Source organism: Schistocerca nitens, chromosome 10 (assembly GCF_023898315.1).
Source record: "Schistocerca nitens isolate TAMUIC-IGC-003100 chromosome 10, iqSchNite1.1, whole genome shotgun sequence".
NCBI lineage: Eukaryota > Metazoa > Arthropoda > Insecta > Orthoptera > Acrididae > Schistocerca > Schistocerca nitens.
The window spans coordinates 144614273-144641591 of NC_064623.1; the positions used below are offsets into that span (position 1 = coordinate 144614273).

Genomic DNA, 27319 nt, shown 5'->3' on the forward strand with positions numbered 1-27319 from the left:
GTATTTTAGTAAAACCAGACAGCAGACATATTGGCCTGTAGTCCCTTTCATTTGTGTTCTCTCCCTTCTTGAAAAGAGGTTTTATCTTACCCATTTTTATTTTCCTGGGGAAAATACCACTAAACAATGAAGAGTTGCAGAGATGAGTGTGAGACTTAGTACTGTTGCACATTTTGTAACATGTAATCAGGGATATTGTCTATACCTCGAGAACTTCTGCTGTTATCTATATTCGTAAATGATTTGGTGGATAGAGTGGACAGCAGTCTGTGGTTGTTTGCTGATAATGTCGTGGTGTACGTTAAGGTGTCAAAATTGGGTGACTGTAGGTAGATACAAGACGACTTGGACAAAATTTCCAGTTGGTGTGATGAATGGAAGCTAGCCCTCAATAAAGTAATGTCCGGATACGGTATTGCTAGTGATCTGCTTGACACTGTCAGATTGTTCAAATATCTATGCCCAATGTTGCAAAGTGATATGAGATGGAACGTGCATGTGAGAACTGTAGTAGGGAAGGCGAATGGTTGACTTTGCTTTTTTGGGAGAATTTTAGGAAAGAGTGGTTCACCTGTAAAGGAAACTGCATATGGGGCACTGGAGTGACCTATCCTTAAGTACTGTTATAGTGTTTGGGATCCATACCACGTCAGACTGAAGGAAGACTCCGAAATGATTCAGAGGTGGAGTGCTAGATTTATTACCAGTAGGTTCGAACAACATGTAAGTGTTGAGATGCTTCAGGAACTCAAATGGGATCCCTGGAGGGAAAGCGACCTGAATAACTGTAGACAGTTGGGAAAAAAGGGGGGCAACTAGGGGAGCACAAAGGCTATATGTGGACTTAAGAAGCTTTTTGAATGGGAGAAATGAACTAGACCTACTCATATGATTACAGGAAATTGAAAATTATAAAGATAGTCATACAGATGCACTGTATACGATACATCTGCAAAGTGGTATAAAATCCCAGGCGAAGGTTCTAAATAGATATTACACTGAAAAGGACTTTGAGTTCTGTGCTGTGTGTGACAAATGTAGGGTTGCAACACAGTTCTGTATTTGTTTGTGTAGTTTTTTTATTGTCTTTGTGGTTTGTATTGGTAACTGAAGTTCATATTCTTATTTAATAGTGATAGGTATCATGAAGTATGTTACAGTTACTTTGGTCTCGTTGGGTTTTGATAATAGTTCTGCTAGTTTGGGCTCTTGTTGTCGTTTTCTTCATTTGAGCTATATGGGTCCATTGAAATTTTTGATAGGTCCTTCTGTTGTTGTTTAGTTGTTTTTGTTGGTTGTGTGTGTGCTTGTATGTAGTGGTGGGGGGAGGTGTCTGTCATAGTTGTTTCCATTGAGCTATACACATCACATGAGATATTAGATTCCATTTGTGTTTTGTTCGGTTTTTCTTGAGGATCTTGATGGCATTGCGGTTCAAAACAGACGTGTAGAATCTGACATTTTCTTATTGCCCAGTCCTGGAAACAAAGTAGATAGTATTTCTGACAGTCTGCAGATGCAGCACAAAAATGTTTTAAACTCAAGTAAGCAAATAGACAGTACTAGTAGGACTTAATAGAAATTACAGGATTGTGCATGGAGATTTCAGTACTGATTTCAATCCAACAGTTCGTATTGAGTGTGCGTAGAGTTTCCTAAGGGTAGGCTTGACCTCCACAGTAACATTCCCAACAGGAATAATAGCACATAGTGACACAGCAATTGTTGTTATCGTCGTCTTCAGTTCAGAGACTGGTTTGATGCAGCTTTCCATGCTAGACTATCCTGTGCAAGCCCCTTCATCTCAGGATAATCACTGGAACCTACATCCATTTGAACCTGCTTACTGTATTCATCTTCTGCATTCTTCTGTGTAGTGCCATATTTCAAAAGCTTCTATTCTGTTGTCTGAACTGCTTATTGTCCATGTTTCGCTTTCATAAGGGGCGACACTCCAAACAAATACCTTCAGAAACACCACCACTTAAATTGTATTTGATGTTAACAAATTTCTCTTCTTTAGAAACATATTTTTTCATTGCCAATGTACATTCTATATCCTCTGTGCCTTAGCCATCATTATTTATTTTACTGTCCAAATAGCAAAACTCGTAGACTATTTTTAGTGTTTCATTTCCAAATCTAATTCCCTCAGCATCTCCTGATTGAATGTGACTACATTCCATTTTTTTTTCTGCTTTTGTTGTTAATCTCGTGTACTCCTTTCAGACACTGCCTATTCTGTTAAAGTGCTCTTCCAAATCATTAACTGTCTCCGTCAGAATTACCAAGTCATCAACATACCTCAAAGCTTTTATTTGTTTTCTCTGAACTTTTAGTTTATTTTCCATTTTTTCATTCCCTTTACTGCTTGCTCAGTGTACAGATTAAATAACATCTGTGATAGGCTACAACCCTGTCTCACTCCCTTCTGAACTACTGTTTCCACTTCACGTCCTTCATCTCTTATAACTGCAGTCTGGTTTTTGTACTAGCTGTAAACAACCTTTTGCTGCCTGTATGTTGTTTTTGCTACCTTCGTAAGTTTGAGTGTATTCTATTCAACATTGTATAAGGCTTTCTCTAAGTCTGCAAATGCTGTAAACATAGGTTTTCATTTCCTTAATCCATCTTCATGATGGTCAAGCGGCTGCAATAAAGTATGCTGATCAGTCAGAACAACTAAGCAAGGAAGTTGTAAAATTTCGGAGGATCTCAGATGCTGAGCCTGTTACACTATTCAGACAGAATTCTCAGAGTGAACTAGTGTAAGAAGTTCACCAAGGATACAAAATAGATAAAGTATTTAATTCTTTCCTAAAAAATGGTCTTGCCACAATATGAAATAAATTTTTATTTACAATGAATGAGGTACAAAGGCAATGGGAGCAAAGGGAAGTGATAGCTATCATCTGGCATTATTGCATATAGTGCCAGGATGAGTAATGTTTATGTTTAATGGAGAGTTCTGTGATCAAGAGATGTGGAAGCACTGCTACAAAATATATTAGACTCCAATGACCTTAGGAGCTAACCAGATAATATTTAATTCAAATCATTGGCTGCTACATTCAAAGAACTTTCCCTAACAGTAACTGAACACGTGGGGACCACAAATGAAACATCAAAAGCATGTCCTTTAAAGTTACTTGAACAGCCACTCCATACTCGGCTACTAGACATAACTTTTGTCAAATCATATTAACAGAGATCAGAGGTATTAGTACATATCTGAAGAGCAATAACTGTTGCAGTATACTAAGGTCTTGTGCAGAGTTGGTAGCACCTTTTTGATTTACCTTTCTAACCATTTGATGAGTCAAAGTGTATTACTTGAAATACTGATGTATGCGGTCATAACACCTGGTTATTCCCATCGATGTTCTTTCCACAATGTTATATCTGGCTTTCAAAAATGACACAAGATTTTCATGTTCTCTTGCTTGCTACATGCAGGCTGTCAGTACAACAGAAAATAATGAACACGATCTTTTTGTAGCAGATTGCCATTAAAGAAATCCTGACCATTGGGGGTGCATTTGAAGGTCGCTTTTGTATGTTTTTTCTTGAATAACTGGAAGAATATGGCATCTAGTGAAAATGTATCCCAGTACAAGCTTTAACTACATTAAATTTCCTGCAAAAGGGTCCTGGTCATTATTTCCATAGGACTAGTATTTGGCGTGTAGTGAGTGAGAGAGTATGAAAATCTCACACTTGGTTTTTGAAAGCCAGATATAACATTGCAGGTTGCATAAAATGACATATAGTGGCAGCTGTATTGCCCTGTATGAAAAAAATAGGTGAGTGACCTCTGATCATAGACCCAACTACCTTCTACATGTGTCCTCTGGGGTACATGAAAGGAGCCTCCACGAAGATTGCAATGATTTCCGACCAAGATAAGACTTGCAGTCGGGCGTACCCTGGGCGTCAGGTTTCTCATGCGGCTGATCCTTTCACACCAGAATCATCATCTTGGTCCTTTTCAGGACCACAGTTGACCATCATATCGATGAATATAGAAGGTATATAAACACCAAAAGAACTGTTACAAGAGCTGTGCAGACAAACCAAGTGCGATGTACTCTGCATACAGGAGGCCCACAGAAACTGTGAAATGCGTAGACCAAAAATAAACGGAATGCGACCGGCTACGGAAAGACCCCACCCAAAATACGGAAGTGTTATATTTGTCCAACCAGATATACAGATAATATCATCAGCCTTTACTGAAGCAAATGATATTGAAATCTTAACTTTGGAAACCAAAGGCTGTACAGTCACATCCGTATACAAACCCCCAGATGTTGACCTCAAAATCAATCTACCTAATAACTTTTATAGTCAACACACACACAAATAGTGACTGGTGACTTCAACTGTCACAGCACCACGTGGGGCTATGAGTACGATGATGAGAATGGTACAGCATTACAAGAATGGATGGAAGGCAGTCATCTGAGCCTTTTACATGACCTTAAGCAACCTGCATCTTTCAACAGTGGCAGATGGAAAAGCAGATACAACCCCGATATATTTTGCAGCGAGAGCATCTCACAACAGTGCATAAAAACTGTCTGCAACCCTATTCCAAATACACAGCACAGACCGATCATGTGCGAAATTTTCACAGCGGTTAGACCACAGACAGTTCCGTTCAGTAGGAGGTTTAACTTCAGGAAAGCCAACTGGCCAAAGTTTACAGAGACGCTGGAATCTGCAGTTCCCAATATTGAACCTTCACCTGACTCGTATGATACTTTTGTGAGGGCTGTAAAGAGGTGCTCCAGAATTGCAATTCCTTGGGGTTGTTGAACATCATACATTCCTGGTGTAACCTCAGAACTCGGTGCTCAATTTACAGAGTATAAGGTATTATTCGAAGAAGATCCGTTTGGTGAGACAACGCTATCGGCTGGGAATAAACTTATTGCATCTCTGAAAGAATCCAAAAGGAATTCTTGGGTTAAAACAATGGAAGAACTTGATCTCATCAGAAACAGTCATAAAGCGTGGAGATTATTGAGACGCCTCAATAATGACCCAACTAGATCCACAGCACACTGCAACATTACTGCAGATCAGATAGCACACCAACTGCTCATGAATGGGAAGAATCAAAGTTCTGAAAGTACAGCAAGAGGCCCAAGAACAAACGAGAGATCTGACTCTCCCATTCGAGATATACGAATTAAACAAGGCTATTAAGGAGAGCAAAACTGGTAAAGCATCCGGTCTAGATTACACGTGTATGGAGCAAATCAAGAATTTCGGCCCAGAAACAAGAAAGTGGGTCCTGCAGCTTTTCAACAACTGCATGAACCAGTGCCAAATACCAAAGATCTGGCGAAAGAGAAGGGTGATAGCTCTTCTGACACCTGGAAAGGAAGCAAATCATCCCAAGAATTTCAGACCAGTTAGGCTTTTGAGTCAACTTTATAAACTGTTCGAACATATGATTCTAAATAGAATCCTACCAATAATAGACCCTCTTCTCATACCTGAACAAGCAGGATTTTGACCAAACAGAAGCTGCGCAGGGCAACTTTTGAATCTCACTCAGTTTATAGAGGATGGCTTTGAAACCTGTCAAGTAATAGGCGTGGTCTTCGTGGATCTCACAGTAGCGTATACCGTCCATCATCGGTTACTCCATGCAAAATTATACAGTATGATCAAGAATGCCCACCTCATTAGACTACTCAGCACCCTCCTCCAAAACTGCAGGGTTTTTTTAATTTCAAGGATAACGCAGTCACTGGAGAGCGCAGAAAAATGGTCTACCTTGGGGAAGCGTCTTGGCTCCATTTCTCTTCAACATTTATACCAATGACCAGCCATTGACCCCAGGCACAAGGAGATTCTTATATGCAGATGACCTAGCCCTTGCGACACAGAGCTCATGCTTTGAAAGAGTGGAAAGAAACCTGACAACAGCACTTAGAACACTGTCAAGCTACTACAATCAGAACCAAACCAGACCAAACCCTTCGAGGACACAAGTGTGTGCCTCTCATTTAAGGAACAGGGAAGCTAATCGTGAGCTACATATTGCATGGTCAGGCATCCAACTCCAGCATCATCACGCACCTAAATACTTGGGAGTCACTCTCGATAGAACTCACATTCAAAACTCGCTGCAAGAACACCAAACGGAAAATCTCCGCTTGAAACAACCTAATTCGCAAACTAGTGGGGATCACATCCACAAACTATTCACTGTTCTGCAATGGCACTGTGCTTTTCTACTGCTGAATATGCTTCTCCAGTCTGGTACAGGTCATCTCATGCCAGACAAGTAGACATTGCTCTCAATGAAACCTACAGGTTGCTTAAGACCTACCCCAACTGATAAGCTCTACTTCCTGGCTGGAATAGTGCCACCATGGATACGCAGAACAGTGACTGCCAACAAGGAGAGACTGAAAGTGGAACAGGACAGTTCCCATCCACTGCACGGACATAATCCACCACAGCAACGTCAGAGATCGCGAAAGAGCTTCCTGAGAACAGTTGAGAAGCTCACCATTTCACCAGAGAAGACAAGGCTGGAGTTATGGAAGAAGTCGACGCCTCACCTGCAGACGCCAGAAGCCGAAGAACTACCATCTGGACACAACGAGAGCTGGCTGGTGTGGAAATCTCTAAACAGATTACGATCAGGAGTTGGATGATCCAGATACAACCTGAAGAGATGGCGCTTCATAACAGAAGATATGTCCTGTGATTGTGGACAAGAACAAACCACAAGCCACATGCTCCAGTGCCTTTTGTGCTCTACATACTGCACGAAGATTGATCTCCTGCAAGCCACTCCAAGGAGGTTGCAAAGTACTGGGCACATGTAATATAAATACAATTTGTATATATATGTGTGTACATATTTGTGCTCTACATACTGCACGAAGATTGATCTCCTGCAAGCCACTCCAAGGAGGTTGCAAAGTACTGGACACATGTAGTATAAATACAATTTGTATATATATATATATATATATATATATATATATATATATATATATATATATATATATATATATATATATATATATATATATATATAACAGAGGGAAACATTCCACGTGGAAAAAATATATCTAAAAAGAAAGATGATGAGACTTACCAAACAAAAGCGCTGGCAGGTCGATAGACACACAAAAAAACACAAACACACACACAAAATTCTAGCTTTCGCAACCAACGGTTGCTTCGTCAGGAAAGAGGGAAGGAGAGGGAAAGATGAAAGGATGTGGGTTTTAAGGGAGAGGGTAAGGAGTCATTCCAATCCCGGGAGCGGAAAGACTTACCTTAGGGGGAAAAAAGGACAGGTATACACTCGCACACACACACATATCCATCCACACATACAGACACAAGCAGACATATTTAAAGACAAAGAGTTTGGGCAGAGATGTCAGTCGAGGTGGAAGAGTAGAGGCAAAGAAGTTGTTGAGACAGAGGTGAGGTATGAGTGGCGGCAACTTGAAATTAGCGGAGATTGAGGCCTGGCGGATATACTGAAGGGCAAGTTCCCATCTCCGGAGTTCGGATTGGTTGGTGTTGGTGGGAAGTATCCAGATAACCCGGACGGTGTAACACTGTGCCAAGATGTGCTGGCTGTGCACCAAGGCGTGTTTAGCCACAGGGTGATCCTCATTACCAACAAACACTGTCTGCCTGTGTCCATTCGTGCGAATGGACAGTTTGTTGCTGGTCATTCCCACATAGAATGCATCACATTGTAGGCAGGTCAGTTGGTAAATCACGTGGGTGCTTTCACACGTGGCTCTGCCTTTGATCGTGTACACCTTCCGGGTTACAGGACTGGAGTAGGTGGTGGTGGGAGGGTGCATGGGACAGGTTTTGCACCGGGGGCGGTTACAAGGATAGGAGCCAGAGGGTAGGGAAGGTGGTTTGGGGATTTCATAGGGATGAACTAACAGGTTACGAAGGTTAGGTGGACGGCGGAAAGACACTCTTGGCGGAGTGGGGAGGATTTCATGAAGGATGGATCTCATTTCAGGGCAGGATTTGAGGAAGTCGTATCCCTGCTGGAGAGCCACATTCAGAGTCTGGTCCAGTCCCGGAAAGTATCCTGTCACAAGTGGGGCACTTTTGTGGTTCTTCTGTGGGGGATTCTGGGTTTGAGGGGATGAGGAAGTGGCTCTGGTTATTTGCTTCTGTACCAGGCCGGGAGGGTAGTTGCGGGATGCGAAAGCTGTTGTCAGGTTGTTGGTGTAATGTTTCAGGGATTCCGGACTGGAGCAGATTCGTTTGCCATGAAGACCTAGGCTGTAGGGAAGAGACCGTTTGATGTGGAATGGGTGGCAGCTGTCATAATGGAGGTACTGTTGCTTGTTGGTGGGTTTGATGTGGACGGACGTGTGGAGTTGGCCATTGGACAGGTGGAGGTCAACATCAAGGAAAGTGGCATGGGATTTGGAGTAGGACCAGGTGAATCTGATGGAACCAAAGGAGTTGAGGTTGGAGAGGAAATTCTGGAGTTCTTCTTCACTGTGAGTCCAGATCATGAAGATGTCATCAATAAATCTGTACCAAACTTTGGGTTGGCAGACCTGGGTAACCAAGAAGGCTTCCTCTAAGCGACCCATGAATAGGTTGGCGTACGAGGGGGCCATCCTGGTACCCATGGCTGTTCCCTTTAATTGTTGGTATGTCTGGCCTTCAAAAGTGAAGAAGTTGTGGGTCAGGATGAACTCCAAATCCCATGCCACTTTCCTTGATGTTGACCTCCACCTGTCCAATGGCCAACTCCACACGTCCGTCCACATCAAACCCACCAACAAGCAACAGTACCTCCATTATGACAGCTGCCACCCATTCCACATCAAACGGTCTCTTCCCTACAGCCTAGGTCTTCGTGGCAAACGAATCTGCTCCAGTCCGGAATCCCTGAAACATTACACCAACAACCTGACAACAGCTTTCGCATCCCGCAACTACCCTCCCGGCCTGGTACAGAAGCAAATAACCAGAGCCACTTCCTCATCCCCTCAAACCCAGAATCCCCCACAGAAGAACCACAAAAGTGCCCCACTTGTGACAGGATACTTTCCGGGACTGGACCAGACTCTGAATGTGGCTCTCCAGCAGGGATACGACTTCCTCAAATCCTGCCCTGAAATGAGATCCATCCTTCATGAAATCCTCCCCACTCCGCCAAGAGTGTCTTTCCGCCGTCCACCTAACCTTCGTAACCTGTTAGTTCATCCCTATGAAATCCCCAAACCACCTTCCCTACCCTCTGGCTCCTATCCTTGTAACCGCCCCCGGTGCAAAACCTGTCCCATGCACCCTCCCACCACCACCTACTCCAGTCCTGTAACCCGGAAGGTGTACACGATCAAAGGCAGAGCCACGTGTGAAAGCACCCACGTGATTTACCAACTGACCTGCCTACAATGTGATGCATTCTATGTGGGAATGACCAGCAACAAACTGTCCATTCGCATGAATGGACACAGGCAGACAGTGTTTGTTGGTAATGAGGATCACCCTGTGGCTAAACACGCCTTGGTGCACAGCCAGCACATCTTGGCACAGTGTTACACCGTCCGGGTTATCTGGATACTTCCCACCAACACCAACCAATCCGAACTCCGGAGATGGGAACTTGCCCTTCAGTATATCCTCTCTTCTCGTTATCCGCCAGGCCTCAATCTCCGCTAATTTCAAGTTGCCGCCACTCATACCTCACCTCTGTCTCAACAACTTCTTTGCCTCTACTCTTCCACCTCGACTGACATCTCTGCCCAAACTCTTTGTCTTTAAATATGTCTGCTTGTGTCTGTATGTGTGGATGGATATGTGTGTGTGTGCGAGTGTATACCTGTCCTTTTTTCCCCCTAAGGTAAGTCTTTCCGCTCCCGGGATTGGAATGACTCCTTACCCTCTCCCTTAAAACCCACATCCTTTCATCTTTCCCTCTCCTTCCCTCTTTCCTGACGAAGCAACCGTTGGTTGCGAAAGCTAGAATTTTGTGTGTGTGTTTGTGTTTTTTTGTGTGTCTATCGACCTGCCAGCGCTTTTGTTTGGTAAGTCTCATCATCTTTCTTTTTAGATATATATATATATATATATATATATATATATATATATATATATATATATATATAGAGGGAAACATTCCACGTGGGAAAAATTATATATAAAAACAAGGATGAGGTGACTTACCGAACAAAAGCGCTGGCAGGTCGATAGACACACAAACATACACACAAAATTCTAGCTTTCGCAACCAACAGTTGCCTCATCAGGAAAGAGGGAAGGAGAGGGAAAGATGAAAGGATGTGGGTTTTAAGGGAGAGGGTAAGGAGTCATTCCAATCCCGGGAGCGGAAAGACTTACCTTAGGGGGAAAAAAGGACAGGTATACACTCGCGCACACACACACATATCCATCCACACATACAGACACAAGCACACATGTTTTCAGAGGAAAATAAGACATGTGTGCTTGTGTCTGTATGTGTGGATGGATATGTGTGTGTGTGTGCGAGTGTATACCTGTCCTTTTTTCCCCCTAAGGTAAGTCTTTCCGCTCCCGGGATTGGAATGACTCCTTACCCTCTCCCTTAAAACCCACATCCTTTCATCTTTCCCTCTCCTTCCCTCTTTCCTGATGAGGCAACTGTTGGTTGCGAAAGCTAGAATTTTGTGTGTATGTTTGTGTTTGTTTGTGTGTCTATCGACCTGCCAGCGCATATATATAATAACCAGCTACAATGGGGCGGCCGGGATGATTGGGTTTGTGAATTTTAGAAAGAAGGTAGGGGGGTGGGGTCAGGAGGTTGATGGAGTCAGGTGAAAGGTTTTGTAGGGGGCCTAAGGTTCTGAGGATTCCTTGAAGCTCCGCCTGGACATCAGGAATGGGATTACCTTGGCAAACTTTGTATGTGGTGTTGTCTGAAAGCTGACGCAGTCCCTCAGCCACATACTCCCGACGATCAAGTACCAAAGTAGAAGGTAATTTACAGCAGACTATTGAACCATATTTCTGAAAATAATGTTCTAACAAAAGCTTAGTTTGGCTTCAATAAAGGCTTTTCTACTGATAGAGCAAGATACGATCTCACAAGTTCAGATTTGGAACACCTAAACAAGAAAAATTATACTGTTGGCAATTTCTATGGTCCCATTGTGCATCGAGTAAGGAAACTATAGCATTATGGTGATAAAGGCATCTTCCTTGCCTGGATGGAGTAGTTTTATCACTAGAAAACAGAGGGCAACACCAACAAGTGATATAACAGAAATAATACCAAATTCGGAGTTGAGAAACATTAAATAATTTGTGCAACAAGGGTTGGTGTATAACCAAATCCTATATTTGAGTTACGTAAATTATTTACCTGGGACATTGGAGGACATTCTAGCAACTGGAATGTTTGCTGATGATGCAATGCCCAAACATCTTAATACCAGGAGAATAATACATAGGCTTAAAACTCCTATTATGGTATTCCAAACAAATAAAAGTGGCTTATATCTACCAGAAGGAGAAGTTAGTGGGCACAGGCTCCACGTGTGAAGCACCTTGCTATTCAGATCTGCAATGGCGGCAGAATGTGGAGAAGTTACCCAAAAATTTCAGTTTGCCTACTTTTCAGGAATGGTTCAAATGGCTCTGAGCACTATGGGACTTAACATCTGTGGTCATCAGTCCCCTAGAACTTAGAACAACTAAAACCTAACTAACCTAAGGACATCACACACATCCATGCCCGAGGCAGGATTCGAACCTGCGACCGTAGCAAACCACCGCAGCCGGCCACTTTTCAGGAATCTCTCTAATTGTGTGGATCTGCGTACAGGAATTATAACGTACTTCCTCTCTTTATTGTCCTACGGAGTAATATTCTGGGATCTCTGCTAATGTCGGACAAGTATTTATGTTAATTCTACAGAAAACTGCAGTAAGTTTATTGCAGTAAGTCGATAAACAAGCATCTTGCAGAAGCCTGTCTGGAACATAGAGACTCTTACTGGTATACAAATGCTCAAATACTGCCTAATGGTATTTGTGGATAATAAACTAGGGTCAGTTGAGGAATAACTGTGCAATTCACAACAACACTAGCTATAAAAATAATTTCTGTATTTGATATGCAACTCTCACTAGAGTTCACAGTGGAATCATGTATCTCATGCAAATGTCTGTGATGGTTTGCCAATTGACATCAGGCAGAAAACTGAAAGTAAAAAAAAAAAAAATTCAGAAACAAAGAAAAGAAATACCTCATTAGGCATCACTAAACATTGTCAGAATATTTGAATTCAGCAAGGTAAACCCATGTAATTGTGATGTTTACATTAAACGGTTCCTAACTTTGCAAGAGTACAGACAACTGATAGTGGTCTGTGTAAATATATAGAAATGGTTTTTTCAAAGTTGTCAGTAGAAGAGTAGGGTAGTATGGTAAAGGTACACTTATGTTGCTGGCAATTGTTGCATTGTGAATGATGGGAATTGAAGATGATGAATCATGAGTCAATTGTCAGAATGTTCTATTATAATTTTCTATAGTTTGTTAATAAAGTTAGCAGGCATTTTATTTTATTAGGTTCGAATTTAAACAAATTGTTGCATTTTACAGAAAAATTGGAAATGAGGCATACAAGTAGGTTATTGCAATGGTGAATGTAAATCTTGGGATACTCTACATACCAGTATATTAGGGCAATTGTATTTTTCAAGTTGAAAATCATTGGCTCTGCCATCTCAGAACCAAACAAGTCACATTTCAACCTAAATTCCTTTCAGAGTATACTGATGCAATAGCTCCCTACTTCACAATCATATACAACCTCTTGCTCAATGAAAGATCCGTACATAAAGACTGGAAAGTTGCACAGTCACACCAGTATTCAAAAAAGGCAATAGGAGTAATCCACTAGATTACACACCCATATTATTAACCTCGATATGCAGCAGGTTTTTTGGGAACATAATCTGTTTGAAAATTATGAATTACGTCAAAGAGAACAGTCTGTTGACACTTAGTCGACAAGGATTTAGAAAACTTTTTTCTTGTGGAACACAACTACCTCCTTACTCTCACGAAATGTTGAGTGCTGTTAGCATGGAATTCCAAATTGATTCTGAATATCTGGATTTCCAGACGGCTTTTGACACTGTACCTCAGAAGTGGCTAGTAATAAAGTTACGTGCTTATGGAGTATTGTCTCGGTTATGTGACTGGATTCATAATTTCCTGTTGGAGAGGTCACAGTTCATAATAATTGATAGTGAGTCATCAAGTAAAACAGGAGTGATATCTAGCATTCTGCAAGGTGGTGTTATAGGCCCTCTGCTGGCCCTTATTTGTATAAATGATTTAAGAGACAATCTGAGCAGCCATCTTAGGTTGTTTGTAGATAATACTGTCATGTGTCGTCTAGTAAAGTCATCAGAAGTTCAAAACTAATTGCAAAACAATTTAGAAAAGGTATCTGCATGTTGTGAAAATTGGCAATTGATCCTAAACAATGAAAAGTGTCAGGTCATTCACATGAGTGCTAAAAGGAATCCATTAAACTTCGGTTATACGATAAATCAGTCAAATCGACAGACTGTAAATTCAACTAAATACCTAGGAACTACAGTTGTGAACAATATAAATCAGAAAGAATTCGTAGGAAATGCTGTGGGAAAGACAAACCAAAGACTGCATTTTATTGCCAGAACACTTAGAAAATGCAGCAGATCTCTAAAGACACTGCCTACACTACCAACACTACCTTGTCTGTCCCCTTTTTTGGAGTACTGCTGTGCAGTATATAATTCTTACCAGACAGGATTACCGGAGTACATCGAGAAAGTTCAAAAAAGGGCGGCACGTTTTGTAGCATCGAGAAATAGGGGAAAGATTGTCACGGACATGATACAGGATTTGGGTTGGACATTGTTTAAGCAAAGGAGTTTCTTACTGCAGTAAGATCATCTCTCAAAATTTCTATCATCAACTTTCTCCTCCGAATGTGAAAATATTTTGTTTACACTGACCTATGTAGGGAAAAAGATTATCATATTAAATATGGGAAATCAGAGCTCCCACAGAAAGATACAGGTGTTCGTTTTTCCGCGCGCTGTTTGAGAGTGAAATAATTGACAATTATTGTGAAGGGGGTTCTATGAACCCTCTGCCAGGCAGTTAAGTGTAATTTGCAGAGCAGCCATGTAGATGTAGTTGCAGCTTAGACCTTGGGTTAGACAGAGGTCAGTATGTCTGCACATTCCTTCTATTCATATTCGTTGGCTTTGCCAACTGTCAATCACATTGTCACATTCCAGTCTTATCTAGGCCTTGGGCTTTGCTACAGGTCAGTCTTTCAGCACGTATAGTTTATTCCATTCAGCAAATAAATATAAAAATTGGTAACCATACTCAAAGTACGTAATAACCAGATTAGAAAAAGTTATTTTGGCAATCACCACATCGAAAATAAATGTATTAATTTGTAACTTCTACCAAAACAAATCATTAGAGTCAGAGATTCAGCTGCCGATGCTGTGTGTGCACTTCACCTGTTTGCACTAATCATAATTTGTTGTCGGTACACTTTACAGCCGTGATCTCTTTTGGATGTTAATATATAACTTTAGTCACTACGTACCCCGAAGGCTCTCCTTCGTAGTGGACTTCATGGAACACATTGTATTTGTGAATGAATGAAATTAATTGATTTGAGTATTTAATCTTAGGGTGACATCACACATTCTTTTAGTTTTTATGTGCAGTACGTTTACATCCTAATTTTGCTGTGTTGTGTCCCCCCTCCCTCCATTTAGTTGCAGTATACATTCTCAAAACTCCTCTTCACACAGGTCACGGATGGATCAGTTCTCTGGATCTGCTAAGTGTGTCAGGGTTGGTGAATTATTTTGGAAAGTGGAGTGACTTGAAAGAAGTGTCCATTACACCTTTGCTATTAAGGAAGGGCCAGTCCCATCTCGCTCTCTATGGCCTGAGCCACATCAAAGATGAGAGACTTTCCAGGATTTTTCGTGATGGCAAGGTGAGTTATTACTATGTGGCCTTATAGCTTTGTTTTCTGTTTTTAGTTATACACAAAGTTATACTACTTACATTTCATATCAGTCTGTGCCTGTTGCAGAACTATATTTCAGTATTGTGTGTGTGTGTGTACGCATGTGTGTGAAGGAATAAAAATTGATCATAATTTTATTACAGGGCACATAACACTCTGGGAAAATTGGTAAAATCGCAAGAATTTTTTCATTTGGGAAAAACCCGGGAAAATTTTCATTGTTTTAGTTTTCAGGTAAATTTTTGTAATGTTGATTGGTAAGAACCAGTGATGCAGCCAACATAACTGGGACCCAGAGCCCCGGGCACTTGTCCCTGTCCCGACATTGTCTCCATCCCCCACCTCCCCTGCCCATGCACACTGCCTGCCTCCTCCCTCCTCCTTGGGGCTCAGGGTATGACATTAAATTTTATTGATGCACTCCCCTTCCTCCTCCTCCTCCTCCTCCTCCTCCTCCTCCTCCTCCTCCCCCTCCTCCAGGAACACATGTAGTAATGAAATGCGTAGAATTTGCTTTAATATATTTCCCAGAAATCAATGAAAATAACTATTGAAATTTTGCCGAAAATCTTGTTTGTCTTGGAAACCATTTGGTGTCTCTCTGCAAGTGGTGCCCTGTGCACTATAGACCCCTTGCCCTCCCTCATTATGCCACCCACTGATACTCTAACAAAGAGTTTTACTTTAGCCCACTACTGCAGTAATAAAACATAAATGATAGAATAACACTAAAATCACACCGTAGCTGCAAAGAAAATGTGCCATTTACAACAACTAAATACAGTGCGCACACACGTCTGCCGAGAACAAAATGGGTTAAATGCTTTAGGATGAAGACTGAGCAATACTTAGTAACAGTAAACAGCTTTCAATTACTGTGACATCACAACTATCTACATTTATAAAAGGTCGCAGAAAAATATTGCGAATGCTGGTTTGAGAAGTGTTACTTTCAAAGTAAAATTCCTTTTACACAAGATGAATTCTATTACACATAATTATTGTTGTATGTTAGACTCATCAATACAAATAATACAATTTACACACACAAAGTATTAAAAAGTAAATTGATTTTTATTTACAGTCATCATTACGAGCTTGATACATTACTTTACATAGATAACGTTACCCTCATTTAAAAATGCTGCAACTGAATAACCACATATTTCCACAAGGATGTCATTTGGTATGTACTAAGAGATGTTGAAATAGTTTAAATGTATGAGATGGAAAGGTGAAGTGTCCTTTCTTCCTAGTATCACACATGTGTTGGAAATGGTTCCCTATAAACAATTCTGAATTAAGATATACAATTCCTAAATGTAAACATATGGTAAAAGAATGAAGTCTATGGCACTCAACTCATGAATTGACTTCTTGCCTGACTGTAGGTAGAATGCAGAGTCGCTGCTTCAGGAGGGGGCAAGCTGGCAACCCGTGAACCTGAGACTGCCTTTGACCCCTGTGAAAGATTCGTGGTACTTGATATTATGGAAAGGATAGATTGTTACTCCCATATAGAGGAGACACTGAGTTGCAGTCAGTAACGACAGAAAAGCTGTTATAAATTAAGCTTTCAGCCAAAAGGGGTTCTTCTGAAGTAGATAACACACACATTCACAGATGCACAATTCACGCACAATCCGGCCTCAGCAGCCAGAGACAGTACTCATATTGTCATAGTTACAGTACATACTGCTACATTATGTGCTACAGTTCAGAGACCTATAGTGGCAGAGTGCTGCAAATATGCATACAGGAAGTTAAAGGCGTAGATGTTCATAATGTTAATTTCATATAAAAAGCTTCGAGTTTTCACACGAAAAATTTGGAGGCATTACTTTTCAGCAAACCCTTGTATACACACCGATCAACCAATAACATTATCACCATCTGCTTAAAACTGTGCTGTGTCAACCCACCTGGTAAATGTAGTACAGAAGGTATTGTGCATGGCATGGATTTGACAAGTTCTTGGTATGTTTCTGTTGATATTAGGCAAAAGATGTGTATGCACAGGTCATGCAGTTCCTGTAAATTACAAGTAGGCGATGTGTGGACATGGAGGTGATACCCGATAGTGTCCCAGATGCGTTCCCTCCAGTTCAGATCAGATGAATTTTGGGGCCAAGACATCAGTATGAGTTCATTATAGTGTTCCTGAAACCTCTGTAGTTTGTGACACAATTATTCCACTGAAGAAGTCAAGTGTGAAAGATTGCATGTGGTCTGCAGTAATGTTCACATAGTCAATGGTTGTGATTGTGCCTTCAGTTATTACCACAGGTGTTGCACAAGCCAAGGTGTAAGTGCTCTATAGCATTTTATTGCCCTGACCAGTCTGCGTTTGTGACACGGTACTAGTTTTGAGCAACTATTTGCCTGCATGATGGCTTATCTGTACACGATCATTGACCTGCTGTTAGAAGAAACGAGATTCATCTGACCAGGCAACATATTTCTGTGGTCCAATCTCTATAATTCTGTACTGCTTAATTTGTAATTGATGATGACTTTGTTGGGTCAGCTTGGAAAGACACAGCATTGTCTGCTGCACTGCTCTATATTCAGTAATGTGTACTCGATGGTGTGCACCAAAACACATGGCTGTCAGATCTGCCACAGATCTACTTTACAGAGTGGCTGCGTCTCCAACCTCTTCGTTGTGTGAAAAGGTGTATATGTCTGTCACCTGTTTACTTGGACTTTCGCTATCTTTCGACCACTTTCTGTAAATGTCCACAGCAGTAGCATGTGAACAGCTGATCAGCTCGCAGCTGAGCCGTTCTTGAGATGCTCATTTCCAGGCAACGGGCCACAACTGTCTACTGTCTGTCATAGCCACATGTGTCAGTGGATTTCCCTGTTTGCAGCTCCCGTTGTTTTTGCATTTTTACGACTCTGATCATCGTGGTTGTCAGCACCTATACATTGACTGTATGGACGATTGTGGCTAGATGACACATAAGGACAGCATACAACACAACATAAGATTACATACACTCCCTCATAGTCTTTCTTATATGAACACACATCACTACTCTGACTGCTACAATGGAGCAAGCGAATCAAGGCAGACCATTAAAAAACAATATCAGATGTGGACAGCCATTAGGAGGCAAGTCCAGAAAAGAAGACTGGCAGGTAATGAAGATAATAACTGGATGGGCCAGTCATCCTCTAACACAGTAAAAGCTTCAACCTAAGATGTTAGGGAGAAAGGAATAGCAAAATAATGCTGTGTTCAGCTCATTATCACTTCAAATTACTGAAGATACCCTAGCTCATGATGACGGAGAAAAGCAGTGAAACAAATCCTGTTGCTTTAATTCGCTCATAGCTTATTATGGACTTTGCTGCTCAAACATGTAATTTCTCATGTGCTTTATGTATTTGTACCTCAGTACTTAATATTGACTGTGTCGTATGTGAGATTGATGTCTTGTGTCCATTAGCTGTGTGGGTAACATGCCTGTATAGACGATGATTTTAGGTCTTGTAACCTGGGCTCTGTACTTGTTTTGTAAACTTTATGTTGCGTGTTATCTTTTGTTATACATGAGTATAGTCTATGATGGGTTGTTTAACTATTTAACTAGTACATCTTTTGTTTCATTTAACCCCTTTTTGTCCCTTTTTTTCTTCTTTTTATCTTGAATAGAGAAGAAGGATAGAGCGGTTACAAGCAAAAAAAAATTACAAACTTATAAACTTGTACTGCAGAAAGACACACAAAAGTGGTGGGGTAGGCATTTATGGTAGAAATGATGTACAATGTGAAAAAATTATATGGATAGATGATCTGAGTACTGAAATGGTATTTGAGGTTGCAGCAGTAAACCTGAAGTATGGAAACAGCAGCCTTATTATAGCAGCACTGTATAGGTCACCTGGAAGTAACACAGAAGAGTTTCTAAATTGCCTAGAGGACTTGCTGGAGGGGACAGCAGTGTATAAAAAACACTTGTTGCTTGTTGGAGACATCAACATAGACTCATTAAATAATAGTGTTAACTATTCGCGCTATATGGATGTATTGCAGTGTTTTAACTTTAAACAAATGAACTCAGAACCTACAAGAGTCACTGCAAATACGAAGACATGTATTGACCATGTTCTCACAAATGTAGGAAAAGTGAAAGTAAATGTAAACACCTTAGAAAACTACATTTGTGATCACAGAGCTCTTACTATGGAAATTTATGTAGGGAACATAGATGTAACTGAAAGTGATGCAGTTATATATTTAAAAAATTTAATTATTCTAAATTTAAGATGGCACTAGGGAATGAAAAATGGGAACCAGTGTACAATGCAACTGAAGTGAATGAAAAATGGGAATATTTCTATAAGTTATTCAGTAACACTTTAAATGAAACCTGTCCTTTTAGTTATAAAAGTAAATAAAGCTGTAAACCACAAAGCAGAGAATCTCCCTTCTGAAATTATTGAACTGTGGGAGAAAATGAAAGATTGCTATATACTTTTTAGATATACTAAACTACAATATTTCTCAACAAAATATAAACTGCTCAGAAAAACATACAGAGTCCTTGACTAACCTAAAAACACAGGAATATACCTCTGAAATAAGGAACTCTAGCTGTATCAGTAAAACTGCGTGTAAAATAATGCATAAAGAAAGTGGGAAACAGATTTCCTATGAACACAGCAACATAACATTAAAAGAAAATGGTGAAGAAATAAATGACCCAAAAGAAATGTGTGAGAAATTTATATGAAAGATCAGTACAGTTGGTACAAATGAAGTTCATGTCAAGCCACAAAATTTTAGTCTTGGAAAATCTAGCCAGTCCTTTTATATCCACGGCATTACTGCGAGGGATGTCCTAGCAATCATATCAGCACTTCGACCAAAAATGTCTTGTGGCTGGGATGACATTTCAACTAAACTGCTAAAGGAATGCAGGGATGAATTAGTGAAACCCCTGACTCACTTGATAAATACCTCCCTTGGAAATGGAGTATTCCCTGACCTTTTGAAAATTACTGAAATTATACCAGTGCATAAAAGGGTATTAAAAACACACTAAAAACTACAGGCCAATATCATTAACCTCAGAACTAGGCAAATTGTTAGAGAGAGTAATACTAAATCAAGTTGAATCATATTTCACCAAACACAATCTGTTAAACAACCTACAACATGGATTTAGAAAAGGGAAATCTACAACAACAGCAGTAGCATCTTTTATACATGAAATGTTAAATAAGCTGGACAAAAGTGACAAGGTAACAGGCACTTTCCTAGATATGAGTAAAGCCTTTGATACTGTGAATCATACCATTCTTCTGTGTAAGCTAGAAGAGTATGGGTTGAGAGGACTAGCCTTGAAACTACTTACCTCCTATTTGAAAGACAGGAAACCAAACTTCAGGACACTTCAATGTGGCGTGCCTCAAGGAAGCATACTAGGGCCTCTTCTGTTCCTTTTATATGTAAATAACTTATTTGAACCCCAAAATTGCATGGTTGTAAGCTATGCCGATGACATATCCTTCATCAGCTGTGGCAGTGATATGCAGTCTGCAGCTAACAGTACTGAGATCAGTTTCAATACTCTGTCCGCATACCTTACAGCAAACAAGCTTCTTGTAAATAAAGACAAAATGGTAATAATGAAGTTCATCCACAGTTATAATGCTGCCATAACTGATACTGTATTTACATTCCCATTGGGTCTTGCATATGCAAATTCACATAAATTTTTGGGCATCATTGTTGATGAACACTTATCATGGAAAGAACATGTAGATAATATTTGCAAGAAAATCAGTAGAAATGTGTATCTACTGAAACGGGTCTTAGCCTTCTTGGACCATGATACTTTAAGGCAAATATATTTTGGTATTGAGATGTGGGGTGGGGCATCAGCAGTTCATATAGATAAGACTTTTTAGATTACAAAAAAGGCAGTAAGAATGGTAGCCAAGGTAAAGAAGAGAGAGCCTTGTAGAGACATCTTTAGAAAATATAACATTCTTACGGTGTACTCCATGTATATACTGCAGACAATCATGTTCGTGAAACAAAATCCTGAATTTAATATGAGAAACAGTAATGTACACAACTATGATACATGGGGAAGGGAAAATTTTCATAGAATTGTGACCAATAAAAAGACAACGGACCACAGCCCACACAGAATGGGGGCAGTTTTCTACAATGCACTATCCTGTTGTGAACTCAAGAAAGTAAATCAAAATATGCTAAAGAGTAGACTGAAACAGTTATTAATAGAGAAGTGTTGTTACTCTATAGAGGAATTAAGTTGTAGTGCCATCTTGGAAAACAGTGTATATAGACAATGTCTCCAATCTATCAGTGATATGAAAGAATGTAATTATACACTGTATTATGTGTACTGTACTATTATAAATATAAGCTAAATTGTGTTACACTGTAGAGGAATATACTTGTAGTGCCCTTTTGAAAAATAATGTCTACAGACATGTGTCTGATCCATATGTTGTTATGAAAGAATGTAAATATTTTACTGTATATGTGTAATGTAATCTAAATTTTCCTGACAATGTCCGAAAACTTTTTGTTATATGAACAGAAAATAAGTAAATAAATAAATAAATAAAGATAAGCTTGATGAGAGTTATAGTTCAGAATGATGAAGAGGAAAGAACTAACAGTGTGGAAAGAAAGGAAGTAATCTGTTGGTTAACTCGGGTACCTGGTGGGCATCAGCTACCTGGCAATGCAGAGTGCTGTTGACCCGCTAAGATTTCTCTGTTTCTGTTGAAACTGTTTGATATCAACAATGTTATACAATCCTATGCTCTGTCTTTGGGTTGACCACCTCCACAGCACCAGGGTGAGCCAATCTAATTATCCTGTACAGCCCCCATATGTTTCATGGAACTTCTTGGTGTCTGAATTGATTTTTGAGGACCTAGGTCTGGATTTAGTTAGCACCAGTTCCTCAAGTTGGTACGATACCTGTCTGATTTGCTGATCATGTTTACTCTTATGTTTAGCCACCTTATCTTTATCCTCTTTAATGCCATGTCTCTTTTTCTCTTGAGTGGATAATTCATCTCTGGGTGGAAAGCTAATTATTTGCTCGGTAATACTGGGCACCCTCTCCCCTGTCATCAGTTCCTGTGGAGGTAGTTCTGTGGTAGAGTGAGGCAACTCATTGATTATTCTTTCAAACTCTTCCACATATTCTACCAGTGTATAATGTTTCTTAGCACAGTAGGTTCTAAAACATCTATTGAGCTCTCTCTTCAATCTCTTGCTCATGTTGGATTGAGGATGGTGCTTTGAAATGTAAATGGGTTTTATATGTTAAGTCATTCAACATTCGTATCTAGTATACTGAAGTGAACTGCTTTCTGTAATCGCTAATGATTCTCTCAGGTTTCCCTACCTTGGTAACATAGTCATTCTTTATTTTAGTCTGGTCCCTTTAATCCCAAAAACCAACCAACTTTATTTTGTCTGTTACCGACTTACTAGTGGCCTTTCTCAACGGATACAATTTCACATGCTTTGACAACATATACACCACCACAAATAGATATTTATATCCTCCTCGTGATGTTGGAAGGAAGCCATATCAATCCATGTTTTCAGTACTGCCATGACCTTCTTTTCAATATTGCTGAAGTTGCAGCTTTCCTTTATATTACCTGCCCATTTTTTCGCACCAAAGTGTGCATACGTGTAGTATATAGACCAAATTAGGTTACTGATACACTGTTTCGGCCAATAGACCTTCCACTGCATTTGGTCAGGATCTGCTCTCCTATATAAGATACCTTTACATATCATATAATATTTCCTGATTTTACTGTTAGTATTCCTACTCCATTCTGCTTTGATAAGCTTAATATCCTCATCCTTATTTTGTTCCCTTCTTAGGTTTTGTAGGATGACTCGAATTTTGTTCTCATTCTTTACTTGTGTGAAGTACATAATTGATACCTCCTTGTGCCCTGAACCATTAAAGTCCACTTTATCCATTCCAACAGGTAACCTAGATAAGGTGTCTTGTCACTGCTTTTTCTCCAGGAAGGTACTTGATAGCATAATCATACTCCTGGAGAGCAATGACCCATCTGGTCAATCTGTTATGGCTCTCTCTGAAATCCATAAGGAAAGATAATGCTTTATGATCTGTGTAAACCTTAGCCTTTCTGCCCATGACATAATATCTAAATTTCTCGAATGCAAAGACTACTGCCAAAGCCTCCTTTTCTGTGACAGAATATTTTCTTTCCCATTTATTTAATACTCTACTGGCAAAACATATGGTCTTCTTTTCTTTTTTCCCATTATTTTTAATAAGCTTGTAAAGATGAGCCCCAAACTGTATTCTGAACTGTCTGCAAAAATGCAGAATGGCTCATTTAAATTTGGGTGGGCTAACACGATACTGTTACGTAATTTGTCTTTGATCTTTTGAAACTCTTCCCCACACTCTATAGTCCACACCCAAGTGGCATTTTTCTTAGTTAATTCCAGCAATGCCTGAGCATCGAGTGCCCGATTGTTCACAGATTTGCGATAGAATCTGGTGAGCCCTAAAAATGCTTTAATCTGGTTTTTGGTCTTAGGCTGTGGGAAATTTCTAATGGCTTCAGGTTTGTCAGGGTCAGGCTTGAGGCTTTCTGCTGAAATGACATGCCCCAAAAGTTTAATTTCGTCTTTTCCAGATTTGGACTTGTCTAGGGTGGCACTAATATTACTCTTCTCAAATTTATCGAGCACCTGTTTCAATATTTCATTATGTTCCTTCCAACTTTTGGCAGTAATCAGAATGTCATCTATGTATACTGTGGTTTTGTCTAGTAGCTGTTCTCCAAGCACTTTGTCCAACATGCATATGAAGGCTCATGGTATTTTCAGACCAAATGGCAACACTCTGAAATGATAACTTCTTCCTCCATATGCATGCACATGCTGTATATTTTTTACATTCCTGAGCTAGAGGTGTTTTCCCAGAAGCTGGCAGTTAAGTCTATGCTTGTCAGTATCTTGACGCTATTAAATTTCTGCACCAATTCCTCAAACACTTCAGGCCAATCCATTTGTGGCTGTATTATTTTGTTCAATGCCCTGCCATCGAGCGCAATTCTGAGTTATCCTTTGTTACAGTGGCGAGAGGGCTACTGTTATTACTTTGGGAGCACTCTATTACTTTCCATTCAATCATCTTTTTAATTTCTTTGTCCACAGCTTCCCTTTCTGCCAGTGGAATGGAATATGGCACAAACCTAAAGGGGTCATGTGGCTTTGCTTGAAAACAATACTCATTGTCCTTCATGCACCCTGGTTTCTTTGAAAATGCTCTTTGGTGCTGTAGTAATGTTTTTTAACTCATAGGCTTGTTGCCCAGTTAAACCTTTAATGCTTGTGATCTTTTCTCTGATCCTAATCTCGATGCTTACCTCCTACTGTGACTCTACTCTTGTAAGTAAACTAAGGGTTTCTCTCGGTTTGAGGTCCCAACATATCTTTTCCACGAGTATTCGTATTCTGGAATTACTTTCATCACGCTGTGGTCCCTGGTTCCCAACAAATTTTATTACAGTTTCCTCCTGTCCCTCTTTCATTTTCATTACATCTTCAGCAAAATCTAGCATTGCTCTATTAGGAGTTAACCAATCTGCTACCAGCATTAAATTGACACACAGGCATGTCATTAACTGTGAATGTCTTTTCTTGCAGTGTAAATTCTAATGAAATCTGCTTCTTTATAACTTTGCTTCGGGCCCCACAGGCAGTAACTACCATTATTCCTTGTACAGGTAACTCTGGTACTTGCTTATTTTTCTTTAGTCTCTCGTAAAAGTCACTTGAAGCTGCACTAACTTTGCTACCTGAGTCCAGAATCACAACTGTCTTAATGTTTTGAACTTCAATTTCTACAGCTGGTTGGTACTTTTCCTCTACTTCTGGCCTATCCTCTTGCATAAGGGCATCTTTACTGTTATCCCTCTCCTCATATATCAAGAATTTCATTGACGGTCCACTTATTTTGGCTGTTCGCAATTGGACCCTGTCCGAAGCACCTTCACATTTTCCGACTCCCCTCGATTTCTTTCCCAGAGTGCGAACTCTGCCTTGAAATTGATCATTATTACTATAATATTCCCTGCTACCATTATGGTTATTTCCTCCCCTAAAACCTCTTCCCCTTCTAGATGGACTACAGTTACTATTGTGAGGTCTGTTTTTCTCCATTCTCCCTTGCTCGCTATTATTGTTTGACTTGCTATTCCTGTTTCAGTCGCGGTGGTTGCGGCGGTCTGCACGGCACCTGTTTTTACGCCAGCCTTCTGGCACTTATCTGTTGCCTGGAAATGCATCCAGCTGTTCTAATATATACAGGAGGTTTTTAACTTCACTCTTGTTGGCATGAATTAGTTTCTACTGCACAGACACTGGAAACATAAGAACTATTATTTCTACTAGGTCAGATTCACGTAAAGGATCATTTAAATACGGGTTATTTTCGCAGTAGTGCTGAAAGAACTCCTTGCAAGTATCGCAGCCTTTGTCTTCAGAGCTCCTAGCTTCAAATATTTCTGTTTTTTATACTGTTTTCTGTTCTTGTGGACCAGTATTGGCTTAAGAATGCTCTAACAAACTCTTGGTATGTTTTACATGTGTTACTGGCGCCTTTTCCCCATGATATTGCGGCCCCTTCAAAACAATTGGCTAAAAATTTAATTTTGTGCTGTTCTATCATGTTGTCGGGCATGAGGCCCTCAAACTGACAAATGAAAACAACAGGATGTATACTACCTTTGCTAGAAAACTTATGAAATTTTTAAGCATCGCCATTACTGACTACATTAATATGAACAACACCCTTACATTTTTCCTGTTCAACCCACATTTAGAGTTTTTGTTTTAACACAGCTTCCATATTATCTATATTTTTACCCACCTTGCTTAGTTGAAATACATTTTCTACCTTCTGTTCTGTTTCTCTCAAATGACCCTGAATCATATTTGTATTACCATTACAAACAGATTCTATTAGTGATACTTTACGGCAAATGACTGCATTTTCGTCCTTTTAGTCTACGACTTTTTTTTTTTTGCCTTCCATGGGTGTCTTTGGTAGTCTTGTTTATTTTACTCTGATTGTTACTTAATTTAATGACTTCATCCCTACTGACAATAGAAAAGTACCTTGAGCTTGAATGAGATCATTTATTTTCGCTACTTCATTATCAACCTTATGATTCACTTCTTGCTTACACGTATCTAATTTTTTACCCCATTCTTTATTCTCATGTTCAATTCTTTTCTCACAAGCCCCTCATTTCAAGAAAATCAACCCTGGTCTCTAAACTTACGATTAATTTTTGCCATCTTCTTGTTTGTTGCTTCTATTTTATCAGCAAGTAATTTTTGCCCTTTCTTTAATTCTTTTTGCCGTATTGTTAATTCTTTTTGCCCAGATACTACCTCCATTAATGTTTCAATCATACTTTTATCATCATCTTGTATAGGCAGTGTATCAGCTGATGCTGTTCCATGGCTTAATCTACTTGGTCCAATTGTTGATTCATTAGCAATGGTGGTGTCAGTCATCACCTCTGACATCACCATTCAACTTATTTAACTCACCATTAACATTCATGTCACGTACATCAGAATCCGCCTCTCCAAACTCACTATTGCTACTATCTGAAATTATGTTTTCTTGGAAAACTTCAGTTTCTGCAACAGACGATTCTGATAAATAGCTATCATTCATTTGATTTTGTACACTTTCCTCTTTACTTATATTACTTATTTCATCTGGCATGCCCTGTAATTGGCTTGCCTTTTCAGTTTCATTACCCTGAGGCAGAACTGCCTCTCTACTTCTAATATTGTACCATTTTCGCTTTCCCCCTGATATTTTGTTAGTAAAGAAATTATTACGATAACAATATTTTTAAAAAATCCCTATGGGTGTCAATACTACCTTCCTCTCACTAGCTGTAAAGTGAGTAGCGTACACGCTACCTTCTTCTCTGGTGTGATGCTGGTGCCCACTGCATTGTTTTTGTCGTATTGGATGTCTTCGGCTGCTGTAGTCAACCACAGACCCCTATCTCTGCCATTCACTGATGTTGGACTGCAGCTGGCAGAGGCGACAGGCGTTGCTTCAACGTCATCCACCTCCCCTGCTGTACGCTGCTCTGCTAACTGCTCCCTGTAGCGTTGTTTCTCATAGCGGGGAAATAAAACATAATCCCTTTGG

At 40.0% G+C, this 27319-nt stretch overlaps 1 protein-coding gene across 1 annotated transcript in view; it reads left to right on the forward strand.

Moving 5' to 3' along the window:
- The window catches only part of LOC126210374 (double-strand break repair protein MRE11), a 157597-nt gene that overhangs the window by 3482 nt on the left and 126796 nt on the right, over nt 1-27319 (forward strand). The window contains exon 4 of the mRNA XM_049939603.1: nt 14851-15041. Within this exon, the coding sequence (XP_049795560.1) occupies nt 14851-15041 (191 nt within the window). The remainder of the gene's footprint in view (nt 1-14850; nt 15042-27319) is intronic.